This window comes from Ochotona curzoniae, unplaced genomic scaffold (genome assembly GCF_017591425.1).
Source record: "Ochotona curzoniae isolate NIBS_2020 unplaced genomic scaffold, NIBS_Ocur_1.0 contig_883, whole genome shotgun sequence".
NCBI classification, from domain to species: domain Eukaryota; kingdom Metazoa; phylum Chordata; class Mammalia; order Lagomorpha; family Ochotonidae; genus Ochotona; species Ochotona curzoniae.
In genome coordinates this window covers 72,174,302-72,194,753 of record NW_024466599.1, presented here as the reverse complement: position 1 = coordinate 72,194,753, position 20,452 = coordinate 72,174,302, and the positions used below count along the sequence as shown (strand labels likewise).

The 20,452-nt window shown below is 45.3% G+C and overlaps 1 protein-coding gene across 2 annotated transcripts in view; it reads right to left on the bottom strand.

Annotated features, from left to right (window-relative positions):
• IL1R2 (interleukin 1 receptor type 2) overlaps positions 1 to 19,301 on the bottom strand; it is a 35,321-nt gene extending 16,020 nt beyond the window's left edge. The window contains exons 1-3 of one of the 2 annotated variants that reach the window (XM_040993869.1): positions 19,219 to 19,301; positions 1,973 to 2,100; positions 603 to 855 (exon numbers count right to left, since the gene is read on the bottom strand). In XM_040993869.1, the coding sequence (XP_040849803.1) occupies positions 603 to 855; positions 1,973 to 2,100; positions 19,219 to 19,232 (395 nt within the window). In that variant the 5' untranslated portion in view covers positions 19,233 to 19,301. Of the gene's footprint in view, positions 1 to 602; positions 856 to 1,972; positions 2,101 to 10,947; positions 11,559 to 19,218 lie in introns of those variants that run through there. The other variant, XM_040993868.1, reaches the window with a different exon arrangement.
• Between the last annotated feature and the right edge of the window lie 1,151 nt (positions 19,302 to 20,452).

Here is a 20,452-nt window from a genome sequence, read left to right as displayed (position 1 = left end):
GTTATCACTGATGTGGACAGGGCTTAAAATGAATTAAGATGGCAAACTTCATGTCATGCATATGTTATTACAGTTAAAGAAAGAAAGGATGAATGGGATGGAGGACTGGTCCCAGGGTCAGAAATGGTGGGTTCCAGTCTCAACTCTATCGATGGACATTGGTAAGCAAGTTTGGTTACCTCCCATGCACAACAAGTAGTTATATTAATTTATTTCTAAGGGCACATCCAGCTCTCAGGTTCTATCCAAGTTTCCACATTTCTGCCCACCATGTGCGTTCATCATAGGCCAAGTCCATGGCATTCCTGTTCTAATGTATACATTCATGTTCTTAAATATACAAACACAGAAAGATGTGTCAGGTAGGGGAACAAGCACAGGAGGGAAAAGAGAACGAATGACAGAGTGCTGTGCCAAATAAAGGACAATTCCCCTCATCTCACAGAAGTGACATTTGAGCAAAGCTCAGATGAGGAGATGGAGAAGCCAGGAGAATATCCAATGAGGGATATTGCAGAACAATGAGGAATTTGTTGGTCCCGTAACCATGACCTGGACGGGAAATTCAGACCAGCTTGGTGCAAAGAGGCCCCAGGGCTTACCTGACAGTGCAGATGTAGGTGTCAGAGTCTCCCTGCAAGGCAGGCAGCAACCAGAGTGTGCCATCCTTGACCCACATTCGTGCTCCTTCTCCTGGGACCATCTGAGCAGAGCTGTTTCTACGCCAGGTCAGGTTGCTGTGGGGGTCGACAGAAACTCCATCCCAAGACCATGTCTGAGGGCATCTGAGGACCACTGGCTCCCCTTCCAACCTGAATTGCATTTTGAAATGCTTGCCACGGAATCGGCAGGGTCCTGTAGTTGCAGAAGGATAGAGACCAACCTCAACGTTTGGGTCCCAAGACCTGTTGAGATCATAGAAGTGCCCTAGACCTCAAACAGAAACTGAGATGCAGAGAGACATCTGAAGAAGCCACACGTCCCTAATGAAGTGACTCATTGGTGTTGGGCTGGGTGTCAGGAGCCGTGATGTCAGGAGCCGTGCACTATAGCCACACTGAAGCCATTTTGAATATAGAACTATGGGCCAGTGGAAAACCCCCGGCTGGCTAGTTGCTTGGGAAAGAAGTTATGAAACTAATCACACGCTTAGCTTCAATTGTTTCTAGCAACTGTTTTAGAATGTGATTTATACTGTACCTGCTGATATCTTGTTGCTGATTACCTATGCTATTGTTGATATGCTGGTTACTATGGTTGATATGGTGGCTGCTCAAGAACAATCGGTCTGGAGACCATGGCTTGCGTCCTAGTTTCTCCTTTCCTCCCTGAGCCTTAGTTACTGAAGAATATAAAAACCCTCAATTAAAATCAATAAACTGACAGCTTGATCAGACAACCTGTCTTGCTGTCCATTCTTCGTGTCTCTTGTCCCCCAATCTCTCCTAGGTGGTTGCGACCCCCGTTGACTGTCCTGCTGGACAAGACAGCTGGGCATGGAGGGAGTTTGTGAAATCGCCCTCCCTGCCCCCGCATTAGTATATTTCAAAATACCCCTCCGCCCCCCCCCCAAAAAAAAAACAGTTCAGGGCTATTACCAATACCAACTTAGTTTCTGTGAGGAGACTTCAATCCACTTTATCCCAAAAAAAATTTTTTAAGACTTTAAATTTGCACATGTTTTTCACCTGTTCATACTTCACCATTAAAAGCTCAGACAGAAAACTTAGTTGTGGAAGTCCATGTGGCTGAAATCCAAAGACATCTTTTGCTAAGGACCAATCCACTACTGTGGTTTATGCCTTTGCAGCCCTACCTGGGCACAGCAGAGAGGCCAGACAAGAGGAAGACACTAGACAGGGTCCAGATACTCACACTTCACCTTGGGGTAACAACACACTCTCCCCAGACAACTTCTTTTTCCAGAGAAGCTGCAGCAAGCCCATTTCCAGCTGATAGAACTAGTTCTTACCTGCATGCTCCTCTGCCTGAAGGGTAAGTGCAGAAACACCTGTTATCAACGTGTACAAGATGAACATGGTTCCTGGAAGCTCCTGGAAGACACAGCAAGCAGAGAGCCGAGGTCCACATCGCCTTAGCCTAGGAGAGGAAACAGGAGGGGCTGCTCATCAGGAGCCACAAACTCCCACAGGGAGGATCCCTGATGGATCATCCCAGGAAAAGGGTTTTGTGTCTTCACCTGATGACAGAAATATGTTAGACTACACTTGGGGTTTTGTTTTTGTTTTTTTGGTTTTTTGGTTTTTGTTTTGTTTTGTTTTTGTTGTTAATGTTGTTTGTTTTTTTTGTTTCTGAGAGGCAAACAGACAGACAGCAACAAGAGTTCCCATTCTCTGGTTTATGTGCCCAAATGTTCACCATAGCCAGGACTGAGCCTGGCCAAAATCAGGATGCAAAAATCCAATGCAAGGCTCCCACATAGGCAGCAAGAATCCAAACTTGAGTCATTATCATTGCCTCCAGGGCTGCCAGGAATCAGACCCAAGTACTTTGACTAGAGATGCAGGCATGTGAACAGGCAACTTGTGCGCTAGATCGAATGCCTATCCCACCTAGATGCTAGCTCCTCAAGGCAACTCAGATGTTTTCAGATTCGCTTCTCTGCTGCTTTTTCCTCTGAACACACCTGAAGCCACATCCCAGAATCTCAGCAGACTCTCTTGGAAAAAGGACACCACATCCCAAGTTCTAGAAGCGGAACTCAGCAGCTCCCACCCTCTTCCCCAGGTACCCAGTCCTCAGCTTGGGCCACTGCTGATGCCCTTGCTTACAAGGTCTGTGCTTGCCTAGGCTTTCCCACACCTGCCACTGTGACATCACGGTGCTCTTCCGCACCACCGTGCCCTATGAGCCTTTCCTCTCTATGATTCTCTATGATAGCAATCATCATCTACCAGTCTCCTCTCTCTAGTGTGTATGCCACATGTGCTTAGAGCCTACATTGCTATATCCACAGCTCTGTCTCTGACTGCCAATGATTGAAAGACCATTTCACTTATGAGAGAGTTTCCCTACACATGCAGCCCTCCATATCAGAGGGTTCTGCACCCACAGGTTCAATCCATCACACATAGGAAACAATTCGTAAAAGGATTACATCGGAACTGAATAAGTGCTGAATTTTTCATCATCCCCTCAGTAATACAGTACCACAGCTTTTATATAGCATTTACATTGCATTGAATATTTATAAGTAATCTAGAGGTGATTAAAAGTATACAAGGAGATATAGTTGGGTTATATACAAATACTTGAATATCCATAAATGCTGTATCCAAGGGGGTCCTGGAACCAGTCTGCTCCAGATATCATGGAATGGCTATACTGCCCATGGATTAGCTTTTGTTTTACACACAATTCTGACATCCACTAAAGGATTCTATATACTTCTGTGTAGTCCACAGCATCCCATAGAAAAAAATAAATAAATAAGGTGAGTTCCGAGAAGTGATCAACTTACTCAAGTTCATGAAGCAGCCCTCCCCTAAGTGTCCCTAGAACTGGACATTGACCCACCCTTCTGTGGTTTTACTGTGGTCCTTCTCACACTCTCAACTGTATGTTGTATCTGCCAACCATTGTCCAAAGATTCAGAAATAAAGAGTGTAAAACAACCCCCCTTTATGTTCACACACAAGTGAGTAGGTCAGACAGAGTCTGGCTAACTTAAGTCAGGTGTGTTTGGGCTTGACTCCAAGCTCCAACAGGCTTCCAAGTCTGTTCCTTGCATCCATCATGCTTCTTGGACTAGTAAGCTTCCTGGGACATGATTTTTTCATAAGACAGCAGAACAAAACTGATGGGGCAAAGGTACACAAGGCCATGCTTCGAGTTGGCTCACTCTTGTCTGCCCACATTCCACTGGCCTCAGTAAGCCACATGGCCAAACCTGCCACATGGTGCGTGAGGGAAATCATCTCACCAAGAGGAGTAAAGAAATGGGAGCAAATGTACCATCTACCACACCTGATGCTTGTCTGATTTCCCAGGGGTGGTGACAGCCTTGAAGGCAGGAGCTGGCTCCTACTCACTGTGACCTACATACTGCCCCATCCCAGAAAGTACCAGTGAATATGTATGTCTGATTAAAAAAAAAAATCCCAACCCCATTCCCATGAGTCACTCCTTTTGGAATAGATATCAGCACAAATGGCCTACCACATGCCCAGCTGGTTCATCACGGGACTGGCATTCAGGAAGGAACCCTTGAACTTTAGAAATCCTCCCTTGTGAGTAGGGAACCTTCAGAATCCAGGGGCTCATAACCGCCAGCTCAGCCTCTCCCCATCCAGGGATGAGAAGCCAATGACCCAAGATGCTGACCTGCAGTGGCTGTCTGGTCTGGAGCTGCCTCCACTAAGTAATTTCTGCTTCCGCACCATCTTATCTTTGAGGCATTTCTGAAACACAAATGTTTCTTGCAGCTTTCCCTCTAATCTCATGCTTGGGTTTGCCAAAATGAAGATCACATACACATGGGCCAAGTTGCTTTTTCCTCTTTGAATCCCCATAGATAAACATTAGCTGATATTGTCCCCAGATGGTCTGGACCCAGTTACGCCAATTCTTTAGAAGGATCTGAGAAAACTAGAAATTGAATACATCATGTATAACACTACATCTCAGAATAAGTAAATGAGGTCAAAGAGGCTGACCAGTACCACAGCATCAGCAACAGCTAGGGTGTCCAATAGCGGGCATCCATTCTTTCATTTTATCCCCCATGGTGGGAGGCTCAAGCCCATCTTAGCGATGACATGTTTAAAGAAATAAAAGGTAACCAAGATCTTATTGTTACTAAGCAGGGTTGACTTTCAAACCCAGAATTGGTGAGTCCTTAACCCTTGCTCTTTAAAAACAGTTTCTGTGACACACACTGCTTGTCCAAGAGTAGAATCCTGATTCTCAAGTGGGCCCATGACTACCCATCACAAAGATTACCTTTCCTACCTGCCCTTACACCTAGGAGCGGCCACGTGACAAAAATCAGGTCAATGAATCTGAGTGGACATGTTACCTGGCCCTCCTGGAAAGTCTTCCTATGGGGGGGTTAGAAATATCCACCCATTTTCCTACCAGCTAACTCAGTCTGAGTATGGTGGTTCTGTTTGGGCCACAAAGTGCAAACAATCTGTTAATAGAGGCCGGGTAACAAGAAGAGAGGCTCATGGAAGCAGGTATGTAGGCCAACAGCTCACATGCTCTTGTGGACATCAGAGTTTTATTCCTGACTCTGGCTCGTGACTTCAACTTCCTGTCGAAGAGAACTCTCACAGGCAGCAGTGATGGCTTGAATACTTGGGTTCCTGCCAACCCAGAAAGGCCCAGATCCATGTACCTGCCAGGCCAAGATGTGGCTGTCACAGGTGTCTGAGGAGTGAACTAGCAGATGGGAAAGCACTCTCTCTTCCTTTCTCTGCTTCTCAAATAAATGGATAAATGAAAACATATTGCTATAAACTAGTTAGCAAGTATTTTTAAAGTGAAGATAAGAGTGTGTGTGCCCTCCGTAGCTGCTGCCCACCTCCTTGGATTATTGTCTTCTTACTTGTTCGGGTTATTGTCATGCACAACCAAACCTGATTCCCAGTCCTTTACCAACTTTATAGAAAAGAACCCAGAGGAAAGAACCATGCTGGGCAGTGGTGTCAGTTCTCATAGTCCTCTTTCTGATCCTCAGCTGTGTGAAGACTTTCTGGAACAATTTGGCTTCTGGTTCCTGACCTCAAATCTGTTGGGCTTTGGCCATTGCAGCTACTTGGGAAGTGAACCAATGGATGAAGGATCTTTCTGTGTCTCCTCCTCCGACTTTCCAATAAAAAATAAAATAAATCTTTTAAAAATAATAAATAAGAAGAACCTCTGCTGATGGACTCTAGATGTCTTGGACCCTAAGAAGTCTGACTCCCTCAGGGACAGTCACTTGCTGAAGTTTCTCAGAGCTAGGAAGTTGAAGGGTGTTTGGGAAGTCCAGACCAATATCTTCCTTTTGCCAAGTGATGAAAGTGGTTTTGAAGTGAACCCTCTGAGCTTGTTGCAAAGTCAGAGACATCTCAGGTAGTGAAGTGACATCCCAAAGTGTTGCCTGTGGGTGCCTGCCTTCCCCCACCTTCCCCACCCCTGCAGCCGGGAATGTACTGCTTTTCTCTCACCCTGGGCTTTAGCAAAACAAACAGCTGCTTGACTCCAACTTCTCCCGGAAGTGGTCGCAGACAAGTAAACCACAAACACATGGCAGTGACAGTTTTCAATAATCAAAACCTCAGAAAGGGTCTGGAGCCAAAGTTGCTGTAGTGTGGGAAATAGTAGGTCTTGGCAGGCTCGAGGGAGGCACGAAATGAGTTTTGCAAAGGTTTACAGCAAAACCCTATTCCCCTGGCCTACTTTCTTTACATGTATTTTCAAATCGCAAATAACTTGGCGTTTCTTCTGGAATCTGAGCTGACCTTCTTACCGGAAAAGTGAAATTTCACAGGCAACTTGTACCAAGTATTCGAATTATGATTTATTCTGGTACTTTTGTATCAAATAATCATGTTGCAGAGTATTCAATGTGAAAAATCAGAAGAAAAACGCAAAGAAGGAACAGCCACCAAAAATGAGGGGAGATGTGTGAAGACCTGGAGGATGAAGAAAAATTGCACTGGTGCACAGCGGGTTAAGAGGCCGCCTGTGACCCTGGCATTTCAGGCCAGGCAACAGTCAGAGCTTCAGCTGCTCAGCTCCCAATCCAGCTCTCTGCTAATGTGCCTGGGAAAACAGCTGAAGGTGACCCAAGTAATTGGGCCCCTACCACCCACATGAGGGATCCACATAGAGTTCCGACCTCCTTGTTTATGTTTGACCCAATCTCATCTGTTGCAAATACTTGGGGAGTGTATAGTGTAGGAAAGATCTCTCTCTCTCTCTCTCTCTCTGTGTGTGTGTGTGTGTGTGTGTGTGTGTGTGTGTGTGTGTGTGTGATTTGCCATTCCAATACAATGCAACATAACTTTAGAACAACAGTTGTTGGTGCAGACCTGAGCCAGGCAGGAGGTGGTACACAGCGCCCTGCAGACTGCACTGAGACCCTGGGAAGCAGGTACCACCTTTGATGCACAGGTCTCTACCTCCTGGCTTGGGGCTTCTGTTCACAAATTCTCCAGACAGCCTAAGAGTCTAGAGGTGTGGATCCCTCTTTCTCACTTCATTTTGAAAAATTACAGACTTAAAAATGAGCAGGCTAGTGCAATGAACATCAGTCGAGATTCACTGATTGTTAACATTTGGCCAACTTTGCTTTCCCTCATTGTGCCCTCTCTCTTCTCTTTCTAGACATATACACTTCTACACAGGGAGCTGTGTGGACATCCACAGCTGTCTCAGGACCCCCAGAGGATGGTTCCAAGACTCCCAGAAGATTCCGATGTTCACAGATGTCCACGTTGCTTCCAGGAAATGGTTCAGTGTTTGTACAGAACCTATACACATCCTCAGGTAGGCTCCAAATCATCTCTAGATGACTTATAATGCTGACTGCAATGTAAACTATGCAAGCAGTCATCAGATAGATGCTATGCACATCGTTGCTTGCAACGATTGTGGCAAATATTTTCAGTGTGCAGTGGACTCATTCCAAGGATGTGAAGGGATCCAGTATGCCTTTATCTGCACTTGCCCATAAAGATTCCACCAAACATTTGAAAGTTACAGACATAGCCAAGAGTTAGACAATGCACACCAGTAGGAATATAGGAACACATTTTTAGCTGACCAGGAGAAAACGCAGGCAAATGGTTGCTCCCAAAATTAATCTTCAAACACTGAAACAGAGTACAGATTTTAGTCTAGAGTATGTTCGGATTTTTGAGGACTGAATTCAGAAGAGATTAAGCCATTCTTATTGCTATCCTCCTCTTGTTTCTGGAAACTTTTAGGCAACTGTCTCAGCTCTGAGTCAGGCAACATAGCCAACTGAAGAACAAAAACAACACGGTAGGTGCTGAATATTAATGAAATCAAATAACCACACCCACCACTGAGTCACTTCCAGGTTATAAAACAAATTCCTAAAAACCTACATATGTGTTAGATCTGTTACATAAAACCTTCTGAAACTTTTGGGAAAATAAATATTAATATCAAAGTTATGCTACAGATTTTTTAAATTCAAAAGTAAAGTAATGTTTCTTAAAACTTTTTAAAAGACTTTTATTTAACAAGCAGAGTTAGAGAGATGGAGAAGCAGAGAAAGAGAGTGCGAGCAATCTTCTATCTACTGGATCACTCCCCAGATGGCTACAACAACCAGAATTGAGTCAGTCCAAGATCTTCTTCTAGCTATCTATGTGGGTTCAGGGACCCAAAGACTTTGCCCATCTTTCACTGATTTCCTAAGCATATAGGCAGGGTGCTGCCTCAGAAGTGCTGTAGCTGGGACTTGAACCAACACCCATATGGAATGCTGGCATTACACATAGTAGCTTTACCTGCTACACAATGCCAGCACCCAAAAGGCATTTTTAACTATCTCAGGAAATCACAGAATTTTAAGCACTTGGGCAATAGGGAAGATCCTGTAGATGCAGATACAGAGAAATAGATGAGCAGTTATGAGGCAACATTTGTTGAAAACGTGAATGGACTCAAAATAGAACCCTTCCTAAGCTGCCCACAAATTACTTCTGTTCTGTTCTCCTCTACTGGAAATAAGGAAATTCTGCCTCAGTGCAACAGGACACGGCTGTTTCTGCTGTACAGTTGTGTCATGATCACCAGTGGTGCCCATGGTACTGGCCACCTGTTCCTTTGTGGGACCCAAGGAGACAGAAGCACTTGCTGGAGTCCCAGCCCAGGAGAATCCTTAGAACCAAGGATTTGTCCATACTGGGCTGATAAGCAGACCTGGAGATGCTGACAGCAGCTCCCCTAATGGCTAGTCACCTTCTATGCTTTAGTTTCTGCCAATAAATTTGCTTTCTCTCTAAAAACATTCTTTCTGCCAAGCTTTCTGAACACCAATTTCTGTGCCAAGAACCACCAACAGACACTTTGGTAGATCAACACAAGTCGTCTCTTCCCACACTCAAGCCCCAGTAACCCTGAGTCACCAAGAGCCCCCACAGTCTGGACCATGGCTTCCTCTACCTTCCTAGGGTACCAGCCTCTCCCTAGGCTGACAACGAACAAGGCCACCCCTACAGCCCAGAGTCATCATCCTCCCCCAAATCAAGGTGAAGAAGCTCTTTGTGTCTGCAGGGTGGATCACCAAGGTTCAAGTTCTCCCAGTCTGTTATTGTGCATCGGGAATTGCTGCCCTACATGACACCACAGGACAGTACTCACAAGTCTGGTGGAGCACGGAGGCATAATGGGCAAATGAGCAATAGAAACATTAGGGGACCTGCCCAAAGCCACAGAGCTAATGGGATAATAATGTAGGCTGTGTAACTAGTCCATGCAATCCTCAGCCACAATACTATTTGTTTGGTAGAATGATCAAAACCTGGAGCTAGAAATGGGATTCAGAAGCCGTTAAGTTTATCTGCTCACTCAGTCTTCCCAAACCCAGCATTTCCTACTTACGCTCAAGTTAATCTCCTCACAAGATGGACACTTCCAGTCTTGAGAAATGTCCATGATTGAAACGCTTCTGTCATTTTGGATCTCAATTGGCTACTCTCAAACCTGCATTGATTGATCAGATTTCACCCTCTGGAGCAGCTTGAAACAAGCTGTTTGCACCTGTCCCAAGCCTTGAAAGTCAGAGTCCACTCAGAAAAGCAGAGTGGGAAATATATGCACAGCATCAATATGACTCCTCTCACGGCTACAGGCAGCTTATAAACCTGTCCTCAACCGTAACATGGATACATGGCATATGATATATAAGCAGCTCAGTACAGTGCTGTCAAAGAGAAAGCACTAAACAAGCAGTATCCCCTCTCAGCAGGACACAGAAGCAGAACCAAGTACCCAGGCGCTGAGAGAACACAGCAACGTGCTCAAGCACACAAAGACAGAAGATCTGAAGGGAAAGTCAGGGTTTCCACTCTCTGCAGTCTGCAACTCTTGATAAGGGTCCATTGCACAGTCTGAGAACATCCAAGCTTCATAGTAAGTGGTTAATACTACTTACTCAATAGAAATGAACACAACTTGACCCTATAGAACCAGTAAATTTGAGTATATATGTCCACAAAATATGTTTAGCATAGTACAGCATCCTAAATACACAAATACATGTTCAAGGCTGCCTGGAATTCTAAGGTCTCTCATGCTAGCATTGAGACTGGCGCCTTAGAGACAGAGTTGTAAGCCCACAGACCTAAAGGCTGGAGTTAGGCTGAGCCATCTCTCTACCATTACAGAGTGATGTGATCTTGAGCAACCACAGACTCACATTAACTGGGTCACAGTTTGTTCATGTCTAAAATACAAATACTGAGATGGGGAGAGCTTCCAAGTCTCTTTCAGGGTAAGGCCTCCAGATTCTAAATCAATCTGAGTTGAGTTTAGACATCTACCCTGAGTATAGTTTTAATTTCTAAAGCATTGAGTCAGGGGCTTAACTTGACAAGTTAACCAAATCAAGCCAGCTCACTTGCTGACGGTCCCATGGCCAGAAAATGTCAGAGACAAGACTCAGAACTCCTGAGTTCTTTTTAGTATTCAAGTTGTAGTTCTCTTTGGCTCCCACCAGATTGGACACTCTTCCGGCCTTTGGACAACAAACCAGTGATTGGATGAAGAGCACCACTTAAACCAAGCACTGCTTTTGTTTCCTAACTGTAGGAAACCAGCCCAGTGTTTGCATCATCAGCCATCCAGACTACTTGCCCACCTAAAATAATCTGCATAGAGAAGTAAGAACAGAAAGAGCCGGTTAGCTGAAGGATAGACACGAGGATACGAGGATCCTGTCACAGTGTTGTCTCTTTTACTTACCAAAGAAGTTTTGATGTCTCCTTTAAAAGCTCTTTCATTTATATGTCTGCATGCAGCTAGTTTTTTCAGAGTTGCAGATTGTCTTTTGCAAAGATAGCTACAACCCTATCTCCCATCACCTATCGTCTTCTATAACATGACCATGCCACTCTGCCATCAAGGGGTGGAGTCCAACTCACCTCCGATGAATGTGGGCTGGCCTACCATGAGGAGAATGTATCAGAGGCAATGCTGTATGAATTATGAAGTTAGGTCAGAAAACCCACGAAGTTCTCACCTGGTTTCCTTGGAATGCTCAACCATGGAGAATGGCCAGCCAAGCTAAGAGGACCTCGCTGGGGAGGCCACATGACCCAGCTACACCCAGCCTCTGAGAAATCCCCTGCAAAGCACCAGCCACATGAAGACATGCTAGACTAGCTGAGTATCACAGCTGAACTCAATCAAACTGCCTGAAGCAAAGCATTACTGGAGCCCTTCTCAAATCTCCTGCCTACAGAATGCGTGAATTCTAATCCAATGACTATTGTTTTAAGCTACTAAGTTTTGGGGCATTTTTCTTCACACCACAATCATGGAACAGAATGCACAAACCAAAGCAGATTAAACAGAGCCAATTAGAAAATAAAAAGAGGGCTGGTCAAAGAAAACACACACACTGGGGTGGGCATTTGGTGCAGTTGTTAATACATTGCTTGGGATGCCCTCATGCCAAATTGGAATGCCTGGGTTGGAATTCCAGCTCTGCCAAAAGAAAAAGTGGAAAGAGAGGTTATACCTTATGCTCAAACCCTCTTACTACAGAATGGGTCAGAACAGCATTACATAGTGCAGGTAATGTTTTCATTATCTCCCAACATGCTTCTTTTCTTGCTAGTCTGGATTCTTCTACCTTTATAACTTTAGAAAAGAGGGGAAAGCAACACCTCCACAAAAAGGAGGGAAGGAGGTGGATACAACCTAAAACTTCCTTCCTGGCAAAGAAGAAGAAAATGGAAGGCATTTGGGGTTCCAGGATTAAAGGAGAGAACCTGCCAGAGGAAGGCAGCCAGTTCTGCTTCTTACTGTGGATTCAAAACCTGAAGGCAAAGGAACAAAAGGTTAAAGACAGACAAACTAAGAAAAGAGAAACTTTGGCTCTGCTTCCAAATTGGGTCTCTAGAGGTGTCCCACCTTAATAAGGAAACAGCCCTCCCCTAGATGGGGACACCAGACAAGGATAGAAAAAATAGAGTCAATTGAGGTAGAAGGGATGTCAGAGCTTGTCCCCTGGGAGCCTCTCTGATGCTGCCAGCTGCAGACCTTGCCTAGTACTTGTAAGGAGAGTGGGAGGCAGCTGGGTATCTGGATTGAGATGGGATGGCCATGATCAGCAAAGACATCCAGTGCCAAGTCTGCAGGGTGCCCCCTCAGGAAGAAGCATTATGCCTTGTTTGAGGGTGACTAATCAACCTGCCAACACGCTGAGCCCTCCACCCTCTGCTCCTTCGGCTTTCCTGACGTTTTCCAGGGCTCCTCAGGTTCCTGCAAGAGATGCTGCTGCAAGCCATTCCAGTTGTTTGGCGCTCATGCCCTACTGGTTTGAGTATCACTGAGATGGTCCAAGCCCGGGAAGAAGCAAGGTCATGGCCAAGATGCAGAGGAACTTGGGAGTGAGCCGGAGGCACAGTGAAGCCAGGTTAACCACATCATTGGCTCTGATGTGACTGACATGCCAGATCACATGATTTTCCTGGTCACAGACCCCAGAAGTAGCTTCAGCAGGGTACCCTATAGCAAAGCAGGTACACAGTCATCTCTGCAGAATCTCTAGGGGCATCAAGGCAAGCATGTATGGCTTAGCCAGCCTGTCCACTATTCCCTCCATACACAGCACCCCACCCTCTGGCTCAGATACCCTCCTGGCTAGAAGAATGCATCAGACAAGAAGTTGGAAAACTGAGCTCTATCCAGAACAAACTAGATGAATCCAAGAGAGGTAGATTGGAGTCAGCAGAGATGGAGAGCACACACAGTGGCAGGATTAACTAATTCCCCCTTTCTTAGTCACAGGGGCCTCAAGAATCAAACGACATTCCTACTAGCAGAATTCCTAAAAGGATTTCTTTCGGTATACATTTGAAATTAGTACAAATGTTCACTGTTATAAATATCTCTCCATAAAATTATTAAGACATCAGGATGGGTAAGATTTTCTTTTGATGCTTCGAAAGATCATTTTTCCACCTCTGGAAAATATGCCCAACAAGAATGTATGGTTCTCTAGAGGTCGATGGACAGTTGCCATCCCAGAGTTAGTGTCCAGGCTATCTCTGAGAAAAGGCAGAAGCCAACAAAAGCTACCGCAACAAATACACACAAAGAGGCTCAAGCAATTGCTGTTGACACTGTGTTGGGAAGTCCCTCACCACAAGAAAACCCTATCCTTAGCCTGAAAACACTTCAGGATTTTTCACAAGCCCAGTCACCCCAGGGCTGTGGTCAAGGGTTCCCGTCACACACTCTGCCCTTCTGCCTCCTGTCAAATTTCAGACCACTAGCTTGTTCTTGGTGGAGAGAACAGCTTCATGGTGACTTAACACCTTATATCCCTTCCTCTTTCCTCCCATCTGCCGCAACCCATCTTACTGAGCAACATAACATGGCAAGGACGTTATGTTCTACCAACATCAATCACCTCCCTATGTTGGAGCACATAAAGGATTTTTCCATTCCCTGCTTCCTGGCAGTCAGTCCTGAACCAGGACTGGAAGGGAATGCCAGAGACCATTTGGGGTAGATATCCACAGAGCTGAACAGAGTGTTGCGGGAACAAACTCTGCTAGGGCATCCTGCTTGCAAGGCTGCAGTTTACCGAAGGCCAAAGCCCTTAGCTGCAGGTATTGTCCCGAGACGCCAAGCTCATGGGGCTTGTGTGCTCATGGAGCAGTCCTGTCCACCTCCTCCTTCCTCTAGGGCAGGATGATGCCCTGGCAGTCAATGCTTAGCTAGTAGTGGGAACGGGGATAGGACCTTAGAGGATTGCCACATCAATAGAGAAACTTGATATCCTAAGAAAATTGAAATTGCTGGGAAGAGCTCAACAGCGTTCCTCTCCCTTTTGCAGAAAGGAAACCTCTGGCATCCCACTAGTATAATGTTTCGCTTGCCCCTGTCTCCTACATCTAGCTGTGCTGTCTCCCTCTTCACCTCGTATGTGCCGCACAGGTTACAGTAAGGGAGAAATGCCTTTTCTTTTCTTTTTCACTTCTAATTCACGTAAAATTAACAAGTTTCACATATTGGATTATGCAGATTTAGTGGCATACTTCGCACCCCGATCTCCCTCTTGCCCACTTTCCCCACCTACCCCCTTCCTTCCCAATTTCTTTCTCTTTTTTCTTTTACAATGGCATGTTTTCACTTCAAGCCACAATCACAGGTTTAACACTGCATCAGCACATAGCAAGCAGAAACAAACAACAACAACACAACTTGGGAGTATAGACAAAGGATGTAAACAATAATCAAGTCTCAGAATGTCAATCTTATTAGTTTAGATTACATTTTTGTGCTCTTTGTATTAGTTATTGCAAGTCAGGAAAAATATAAAATATTTGCCTTTGGGGGGACCAGCTTATTTCACTAAGCATTATAGCTTCCAGTTGGATCCATTTAATTGCACAAGACAAAATTTCATTCTTTTTTATAGCTGAGTAATTTTCCAGAGAAGTGCCTTTTCTAAGATAACCCATATACCTCCAGTGCCTTGTTTATGGAAACTGCTAGTACAACATGATGCAGCCACCCCCAGTAGTAGGCTGAGATTTACTTCCTCCTTCCTTCTATAGGTTCATTCATTTCTTCCTGCTATGTCTGTTTCTCTTGTTAAACAGGAATAGCCCCCCTTCCCCTTCTAGCACTCATGTCAAAACAGCATGAGTCTTGCAGATGGATTCTGCAAATTCTTTTCTGAAATGGCCAGGATCCTTGAGAGACTATGAGGAACCATCAGAGTCAGATGCATTTGACTAAGTATGACAACATAGCATGAGCAAGGATTACTGGTGACGTTTGGAACTACTGAGGTGCCTCAGGGTATCGCTGCCATGGGACTTGGACTGACTGGCTCAGCCATCAAGGAGAAAGATGAGGCCACTGTGTTCATTTGCCACTGCTGTGTAGCAAAACTATACACTCCCCACTTAAAATAACCCCACTTGCTGGACTGTGTGGCTGCAGGTCAGGTGTCTGGGTTCAGCATAAGTTGTCATGGTCCCCCCATTCCAGAATTCTTAGAGCTCAGGATCCTGTTGGAATGATCAGACTGAGGTCCCTAAAAGTAGTGGCCACCAGCTACCAGAAGCCACTCACTCTTTCCAGAGCAGAATAGCTTCTCCACCACAGCACAATTTTCTCTTCCAGGAGCACAGAACATTGTCTGCTACAGCTTCAAACCGCCCTGATGCCTTCGCTCTGACCTCCAGACTTCTTTTAGCAAGAGCCAGACACTTCTGCCAGATGCACACTCCATGGAGCTGACACAAGCAATACTTAATTTTGTCCAATACCAGACAATTTTAGATGGTTTCATCAATATCCACCCCTGCTTGCTAAACATGTGAGCTATATTACTCTTCCATCCCTTCTACAGCTTGTCTAAATTTTATCACTGTGACAGTGATAAAGTTTTATGGTTGCAATTTGAAATGTTCTGATTTGGGGTTTTTTCTAAGTTTTTAAAGATTTATGTGTTCGAAAGGCAGAGTTATGGGGGTGGTGGCGGTAGAGACAACAAAAGATCTTCAAGCACTAATTCTCTCCCCAAATGGTCACAACAGCCAAAACTGAGCCAGTCCAAAGCCAGGAGCTTCATTTGGGTATCTCCCATGGGCCCAGAGCCCCAAGTACTTGGGACATCTTCTATTGTTTTCCCAGGTGCTTAATAGGGAGATGGATCAGAAGTGGAGCAACCGGGATTCGAGCTGGAGTCCATATAGGATACTGGCACCACAGACAGAGGCTTTATCCAGAATGCCACAAACACAAGTCACTTTTAAAATTTTTAAGTTTTATTTTCTTTTATCTGATGTAACACTAGTACATATCTATTTTACTTTAATTGGTGTAACACTAGTGCAAACTTTTAATCCATGAGTAGACTACTCAGTGACCAATTAAGTGTAATTACCACTTCTATCACTTAAAACATCAAACATTTTTTGGCGATGAGAACCATCAAAATTCTCTTTTTTTCAGATGTATATATAAAATAAATAATATTTTGAACTCAGAGTTACAAAACAGAAAGAGAGAGCTAGAAAGTGAGAGATGGTTCATTTGTTGGCTCAGTCCCCTGCTGGCTACAAACAGCTAGGGCTGAGCTGGGCCAAAGTCAGTTGTCAGGAGTTTACTCTAGGTTGACCATGTAGATAGCAGGAAACCCTCCACTGCTTCTCCCCAGTGGTTATTCAGGAACTGGATGAGAAGTGGAGCATCTGGGCATGAACTGGTTCCCACAAGGGATGCCAGCATCACAAGTGGCAACTTTACCTACCGTGCCACAACATCCGCCTCAATGCCAATGCTTCTAGCTACTTAAAAGAATATGAGTGATCTAAAGCATTCATTGAAAAACAAGACTAAGACCCCAGAGTTGTGACCCAGTGGCTTAAGCCACCATTTATAATACTGGCATCGCATATAAGCACTGATTAAGATTCCAGTTTTCCACTCTGCTCCAACTCCCTGTCAATGTGCCTTAAAAAACTGTAGCTGGAGCCTCTATCACCCTCATGAGAGACACAATGATGCTTTGGACTGTTGGTTCAGCCTGTCCCACTGCAGGGATTGCAGCCATTTGGGAAGCAAACCAGTAGATGGAAGATACCTCTCGGTCTCTCTCTCAGTGTGTGTGTGTGTGTGTAATTCCCTCTCTCTCATCCTCCTCCCTCTTTTCTTTCTCTGCTTTCAATGAATAAATATTTTTAAAAAACTATCATTAAAAAGTAAAATAAAATTTAAAAAACCAAGCTTACCCTGGTGCAAATTTTGACATCCATACAGTTCCTTTAGAACATGCATTTTCCACATATTTTTAAAGACTCCCTTCAGAGAGTACATTGCTAACTTCAGTCACTCCACTGTGCAATAGAGAACCAGAACTTGCTCCTTCTATACCGCTGTAACTATAACTAAAAGACCAATCTTTCATCACTTCCCCCTCATGAAACTGCATGCAGTTCCCTGTAATTGTTACATTTGCTAACACTTTTCAGAAATATTACCTTCAAGTAGAGATCTAAGTGACATGGGCAATGTCCTTTCATCTTAGCCATATTAGGTAACATAATCATGGGTGTGATATCACATCTATTCACAAAACTCAGCCTCATTCAAGGGGACAGGATTATACCAGAGCATGAATCAGTGGGAGGTATCTTAGGATTCTGCTTACTGAAGACATTTAAGAAAACATTGTCATGAATATGCATTCCCAAAAATTTGGGACCCACCCAAAGGCTTGCATTCTCTTCCTTGCTCCCAAAACTATGACCTCTTCCTAAAGCCTGGCTATTCAAAACTGGTCTCTGGGCCAGCTCCAGGAACAGCACTTGAAACGTCATGCCCCATCTGAGTCACCATCATCTGAATATCGACAGGGCTCCCAAGTTATATGGGACACATGGATCTCAAGGGCTCTTCTTTTATTTCCTGAGATGGCTACTCAGCAGCTTGCCACTGACATGACACCTCCTCTTGGCTCCAAGTGTGCTCACCAAACCAACAGCCTCAGCCTCACCTGGGAATATTACAAAGGCAAGCTTCCCACACTCCATCCACACCTACTGAATCCAAAATTCTGGATGGGCCCAGTAATCTGTGCTTTACTAGGCCCAGCAAGTAATTCTAAGGCAGGTTCAAGGTTGAGAACCACCAGTCAAGATTAAGTGTCCCCTCGTGGCAAGCAAGTAATAACAACGTGATGAGGAGGCAGCCTGAGCCACAATCCCCCACACTCCTTCACTTGTTCTGTCTTCAAATGCACATTGCTAGCCTGGGGAAGAGGAGTGAAGATTAGGGTGCCCAGCTAGGGAGATTGAGAGGGAAATGGCATCAAAGGGAAGGGCTGCTGGCATAGCTGGGCAAGGAGTCCAAGACTGAGATCATGTGGGGGCAGAGACTACCCTCTCAGCTTCCTAGTCTGTTGGGAACACAGCCAAATAGGCTGAAGCAGGAAAAAGAACAGCAGCAAGAAAGCAGACTAGACTCTCCGTGAAGTGTGTGGGAAGGCTCCCTTTGCTGTTTGCAGACATGCAGATGGAAGCAGCACACTGAATTGTGGAAAGGAGGCCCACTGACCTCCCGTGGGGGCTGAGCCGGGAAAAGTGGACCAGGGGAAGGGAGACTTCGTGGGAAATGAAAGGGAACACAGAAAGGGAAGCCAGCAGCATCCCACCATGGACAGTCAACCTTGGAGAGACACAGCATCTGACTGCCTCAGTTTGCACAAAAGGCAGGATGGATTTTCATGAAGATCATTCTGCACTAGAAGGTAGAGCTGACAAGCAAGGGTGGAGCAATCCTGAGAGCACAGAGGTTTTGGGCAGGGTCCTCCAAAAAGGATTGGGAATTGGGACAGGGATCTTGACATGCCACACACACACAAGAAGCACTTGCTACTCCAACTATGACAGTCATTATCATTACGATCAATCACTGCAGATGGGGAAGCTGAGGCACAAGGAGGTTGCATTGTGCAAAAGCAGACTATCATTGAAAGGCAAATCTGCACCCTGAACCCCAGATCATTTGTCCCTAGGGACACATGCCAGGGACATCTAGGAGCACTGGTGCTCACCCACCACTGAGGGTTCAGGCATCTGAGAAGTTACATTGACCTTGAAAAAAAAAATCAACATGCCATACCCAGGGAAGCCCCCCAAGATTGTGTGTGTGTGTGTGTGTGTGTGTGTGTGTGTTTAAGAGAAAGCCTCAATAGTTGGTGTTCATCTCACCTGGCTGTCCTGTGAAGTAGAAATTGACCCAGCACCTGCAATCCTATAGGGTCTTTAGAAACCTTCTAACCCAACACCTTTTTAACAGAGACACTGAAACCCAGAAAGGTCAAGGCACGCCTGAGGTCACCTTCATCCAGGTGACGAAGGTCCCAGGTGTGAAAGGCAAGGCACCTGGGGGTTGCAGAAAGGAGAGCTGCAGGAGGGTCCCTCAGAAACCGACCCCCGTGGTGCCATCTCCTCCCGCACCTCCACCCCTTCAGGAGCCTCTTACCTGCGGCTCTGCATTCCTCCACCTTACTTTTTCCCCTGGGGAAGGCTGCCAGCCCAGACTTTCACCTTCGGTGGAAGCGCAGCGGTCGGTAGGGGCAGGGATTTATAGCCTCCTGGGCGCAGGAATTTCCTAACACGGCTGTGTCACCCGCTGCACTCGGACTGGGTGGCTGTGGACACACCTTTTTCTTCCTCACCGAGAAGCACTCTCAGGCCGGTACGTGATCCCCTGATGGGGAAGTGGACAAGGAAACTCTATGTCAATTTCCCTATTTTTTGTGACTCGTTCAAAATTACGTACTTCCAGCTGACAGAAGGTTTTCAAGGGTGATGTATTTGCCACTCCATTTTGGTTCCACTGAAGAGAAAAAAAAAAAAGTTGTGTGTTTTTTCCCCTCCCAAATGAAGTTGTCTCTAAGACCTAAGAAAAGGTAAATCTGTTTTGAAAAGTTGAACCTTTTTGGATGGTGTTGGTTTGGTTTCTAGTCTGGAGTGCTTTACTAAGGAAAGCAAAGGGTTGAGTTTCTTAGTCTTCCACTTTGTGAGAGCTGCCTAACAGAAGGATTTGTGTCAAAAGCGTGGTGCTCAATTGTGTCTGCAGGGAATTCATATCTCTCTGGTCCCCCTTCCAGGCCCCGTGCAGCTGTTCCTTGAAGTTAGCAGAGCCTGGGCAGGCAAGCCCAGCTTGGGGGAGCCGCAGGGGCTTGCAAGAGCCAGCCCAGTGCCTGCAAGCCAGGTCATGCCCAGGGCCAGCTTCAGCCCTCTGAACTCTCCCCACCTCATGGCTTCAAATATACACTGGCCTCCCTGGATGGAGTTCAAATACCCCATAATCTGCAGAGCTCTGCAGTATACAACTGAGAAGCTGAGTGGGACTAGATAAGGACTTGATCTTGGTTTATATTCCCTACAAACATGTACTAGGGTTCCTTTTACGCCCTATCCTTGCCAGCATTTGTTATTTTTTGTTTGTTTGTTTTTTGGGTGACAACCATAAGGTGAAAGAAACCTCATTGTGGTTTTTAATGTCTTTTTTCCTGATGGTCAGTGATATTTTTCTATGTATTTCATCCTTTGAAAAATATCTGCTCATATATTTAGCCCATTTCCTAACTGGATTGCTTGCTTTGTTGTCGTTGAATTTCTTCATCTTCTTCTATGTTCAATGTGCAAATATTTTCTCACGTCTTTCAGTTACCTCTTCACTTCATTGAGCGTTTATTTTGCAGTGTGGA